The following is a 4,267-nucleotide window of genomic DNA, read 5'->3' as shown; positions in this document are numbered from 1 at the left end:
TCCTTCCAGTTCAATGTTTTTGGTTGTCACATCACTCGGTTTCCATGTGGCCAAATCCTCAGCTAATCTGGTATCCCTTTGCGGGTTCTCTCTGGTTTGTCACCTTCTCTTTCTCACAATGTGGTGCCCAGGAAGGGGCTGGATACTCAAGGAAAGGACCTCATCCCCAGAGAACAGTGGGCTCCCTTCCTGGCTGGGTCCACTGGTTGGGTCTTGACTTAAGAGGACCTTGTGATAAGTATGTGTGGACAAAATTAAAACACCATTGTCTGTCTCTCTCCTTTCTTTTTTCTTTCATTCTTTCTTTCTTCTGTCCTTACATCCTTTCTTCACTCCTTTCTGTTCTCTTCTTTCTTTTTAACAGAAATTTCTGTCTAACCAGATTTCCCAGTCCTATTATTATGTAACAAGATTTTTGGAACCTCAGCACAGGACTTAGCACTCATCCCTGGTGAATTTCATCTTCTTGGTTTCAACCCAACTTTACAATCTGTCAAGGCTGCTTGAATCTGCTTCAGTCATCCATTGTATTGGAGCTCCCTCTCAGCAGTAGCCATCTGCACCAGTGAAGACTGGCTCTCTCTGCCTCCATTCAAAGTCCTTGTGACCTTGCCAAACAACCCTGTACCAGGGTGAAGCTTTGGGACACCCCCATAGAGATCTCCTTCAGCTTTATCAGACTTGTTCAGGTCTAAATCTGAGTCTCTACAATCCAGCTCACATTTCTGTCTTGTCTATAAGGACAAATGCCAAATGCTTTGCTGGATCAAAATAAGTGGTCTGGGGCCATCCAATTGCAGTGACAGAAGGAGAAGGGAATTTGGCTGATGTTCAAGGATCATGGCTTAATCTTTTCTTAACTGCTCACAGTCACCCAACTAGAAACCTGTTCTGAAACTTGCCATGCATGGATGTTAAATTATTCTTTTCAGAATTTACCATTTACCCCTTGGGTAAAATAAAACGCCAACAGCTCTCGTAAGGAAAGTTTGTTCTTTAGTAGCTTCCCCCAGCACTTAACATCAAGTCCAAAGTCCTCTCCATAGTCACAGGGTGGCCTGTCTGACCTTCACATCATCTCCTGCACCCTTTGTCAACCTGCCTCCAGCCACATGGACCTCCTTGCTTCTGTGTAAATGCCCTGAGCCTGCTCTTTCTTCAGGGCCTTTTCATGGCTGCTGTTTCTGTCCAGAACACTTTATATTCCCATGCCCCTGACACATTCACTCATCCCTTGGCTCATCTCATCAGAGAGGTCTTTCTTTTCTTTCTTTCTTTCTTTCTTACAGTCTCACTATGTAAACCACAGTAGAGTGCTGTGGCGTCACGGCTCACAGAAACCTCAAACTCTTGGGCTTAAACGATTCTCTTGCCTCAGCCTCCCAAGTAGCTAGGACTATAGGCGCCTACCACAATGCCCAGCTATTTTTTTGTTGTTATTGTAGTTGTCATTGTTGTTTAGCAGGCCTGGGCCAGGTTCGAACCCGCCAGCCCTGGTATATGTGGCCGGCACCCTAACCATTGAGCTACAGGCACCAAGGCTCTTTCCTGACCACACTACCTAAGGTGTCAGCCCCCTCCCAGCACCCAATGTTTTTTATTACCATCTCCTTACCTTGATTTTCACTCATAGCACTGACCACCACAAACCATATATTTATTTATTTACTTTTTACCTCTATTTGCATGTAAGTTCCATGAGGGCAGGGACTTCATTCTGTTCACTGCTCCATCCCAGCACTGAAATAGTACCAGGCACTTGGCAGGTGCTCAATAAATATTACTTGAACACATGAATCAATAGATTCCTCAGGACTCTAGGGCACCTCCTCACCTCCGTCCCTAACTCTAATCACTGCAATTGGGAATGTTGTCTTCCATTCCTTGCCTTCTTTTCTGACTGAAGACCGTTCTTGGTAGGGCAGTGGGAAGAGCAGCATAGCTCAAGAGCAATGCCTGCTCCCTTCCTAGATGTCACACTGCCTCCCTCTGCCTCATCTCACTCCAAATACAGATTTAAATGCCTTTTTTGGTAGGAAGGCAGGGAGAGTGCTCTTTTTCCAAGCCTCAGGTCATCCTGATAAACTTACCTCTCCAAAATCATACACTATTTTAAGCTGTCCACCAGGGACCCTGCCTTCCTTCTCTGATGATCCTGCCTCCATCCCACCCACCTTCAGACATGCCCATCCCCCAGTCTCTCTTGGAGGACCTGCCACCCATTCCCCCTAATTTCTCTCACACCTAACCCCCACTCCACCATGCTCTACTCTCTGACACTCCTTAAAGGCAGTTATTTGCAACCATTGTCCTGGCAGAGACTGTTTGCTCACCATGCCTAAGTCCCCTCCCTCTGGCCCCCAAAGGAGTTAGCATATTGGGGTTTGAGGATCAGTCTCTTTATTGGGCAGCAGGAAAGGGAATGGCCCAGCTATGTTGGGAGGGGAAGAATACCAGGAGGCCCCTTGGAACAGTTCTAACCCATAGGTGTGAGAGCTCAGAGGCAACTCAGAGAAGAAGGGGTGCAGCAGGCACCATCCAGCATTCCCGGCTAGAATAGGGGCAGGGAGAGGGCTGTGCCATCATTCCTCCTCTTCATCTTCTTCTTCCAGGGGTGGCTGATTCCGCTTGAAAAATCCAACCTGGAGGTGCACAGGAGCCAGGGTCAGTGTATACAGATGATCCTTAGGTCCCAGAGCATGGTAAGGAACTATGCTTTAAACCAGCCAGCTGCAAGGTTCTGTTCCCAGGACCAGCATGGAACATGTATTCCACCATGTGCACAGATAAAGGCCTTTTGCCATTTGGAGATAATATAGGTAACAAATCATTGATTTTCCTTCTTTAATTTTTGTTTTTTCTCCCATCAATTTTTTTTTTTTTGGCCGGGGCTGGGTTTGAACCTGCCACCTCCAGCATATGGGGCCGGTGCTCTACTCCTTTGAGCCACAGGCACTGCCTTCCCATCATTTTTTTTTTTTTTTGAGACAGAGTCTCACTCTTGTCACCCTGGATGAAGTGCTATGGCATCATAGCTCACAGCAACTTCATATTCTTGGGTTCAGCCTCCCAAGTAGCTGGGACTACAGGTGCCCACCACTATGCACAACTAGTCTGTAGTAGAGACAGCCTCTTGCTCTTGCTCAGGATGGTCTCCTGAGCTCAAGCAATCCTCCTGCCTTGGCCTCCCAATGTGCTTGAATTATAGGCGTGAGCCACTGGGCCTGGCCTCCTTCAATTTTTCTTAAATACTGCATGACTTAAGCACATTATGACATGCATTTGATTATTATAGGCCTAATGTGTGGTTTTCCCTGAAAGCACCAGGTCTTCTTCCCAGGGCATGAACACTTGTCTCCAGATGCAGAGGTGCGACTAACTCTCCCAGTCCTCTAAGGAGGAAGAAGCAGGGTCTGGACTAGTTCTTGGTTCTCCTGCCTCACTTGAAGGGAAGGACAGAGCTGTGAGAAGATGAACTCTGCTTTCCTCAGTCAGAATTTCCTGAAGGTAGGACTCATTCCCTCTGACTGTTTCTGGTCTCACCCCCCATGCCCAGGGCTAAAGGCTTTAGAATTTCAGGTCTTGAGATCCCTGGAGAATGACATTCTAATAGTGAAGACATAGGTCCAACTATCCCTGAATTACCCATCATGTCTTTCTGCCTCCCTGTGAGGTAGGGCAGGGGGAAGCCTTTGCCCACCTGGGGACTCCACCCTCCTTCACTCCTCACCTTCCACATGGCCAGGACAAGGAGAGTGAGCAGGAGCAGGCCACCTAGCACACCCACCAGCACCCACCAGATTGGAACAGGCTTTTCTTCCAAGACCCGAAGCAATTTTGTTTCCACCTGGGGACAAACCCAGGAGTCTCCTCAGTCATCTTGACAGCTGCCTTTCACAAAGACTCTAACTTGGGACTGCTGACCCCCAGCCAAACCACCCACCCATACCACACACCCGGCAGACCCAGGGAGGCCAGTGAGTCCTGCCGGACTTCTGTCCTCCGCTGGGTCGCTCCATTCTCACCCAAGCCTCCCCGCTGGGCAAGCTGAGGGCAGGCACGGCATAGGGAAGGGAGGAGACGTTGAACCAAGCGTGCGACTGTAGGATGAACTGATCCAGGGGTCTCTGGATGGGGAGGCGGTGAAAACCAGGGAAGACTTATTGGTTGCAGGAGTCCAAGCCCCAGACAGCCTGCCGGGAGACACCCCCCCGCCCCCCCCCCAATCCTCCCCTTGACGCCCAGAGTTAGCCTTGCCCTTGCCTTA

At 48.9% G+C, this 4,267-nt stretch overlaps 1 protein-coding gene across 1 annotated transcript in view; it reads right to left on the bottom strand.

Annotated features, from left to right (window-relative positions):
* Positions 1 to 2,383: 2,383 nt before the first annotated feature.
* Positions 2,384 to 4,267, bottom strand: part of ITGA2B (integrin subunit alpha 2b) — a 17,294-nt gene continuing 15,410 nt past the window's right edge. The window contains exons 27-29 of the mRNA XM_023511240.1: positions 4,026 to 4,125; positions 3,731 to 3,847; positions 2,384 to 2,642 (exon numbers count right to left, since the gene is read on the bottom strand). Coding sequence (XP_023367008.1) covers positions 2,583 to 2,642; positions 3,731 to 3,847; positions 4,026 to 4,125 — 277 coding nt within the window. The 3' untranslated portion in view covers positions 2,384 to 2,582. The remainder of the gene's footprint in view (positions 2,643 to 3,730; positions 3,848 to 4,025; positions 4,126 to 4,267) is intronic.

The sequence above is a fragment of the Otolemur garnettii genome, unplaced genomic scaffold (genome assembly GCF_000181295.1).
Source record: "Otolemur garnettii isolate 467f Iridium unplaced genomic scaffold, OtoGar3 scaffold00018, whole genome shotgun sequence".
Taxonomy (NCBI): domain Eukaryota; kingdom Metazoa; phylum Chordata; class Mammalia; order Primates; family Galagidae; genus Otolemur; species Otolemur garnettii.
Note: the sequence above shows the minus strand (reverse complement) of the source record. Positions and strands in the feature narration are given on the sequence as shown.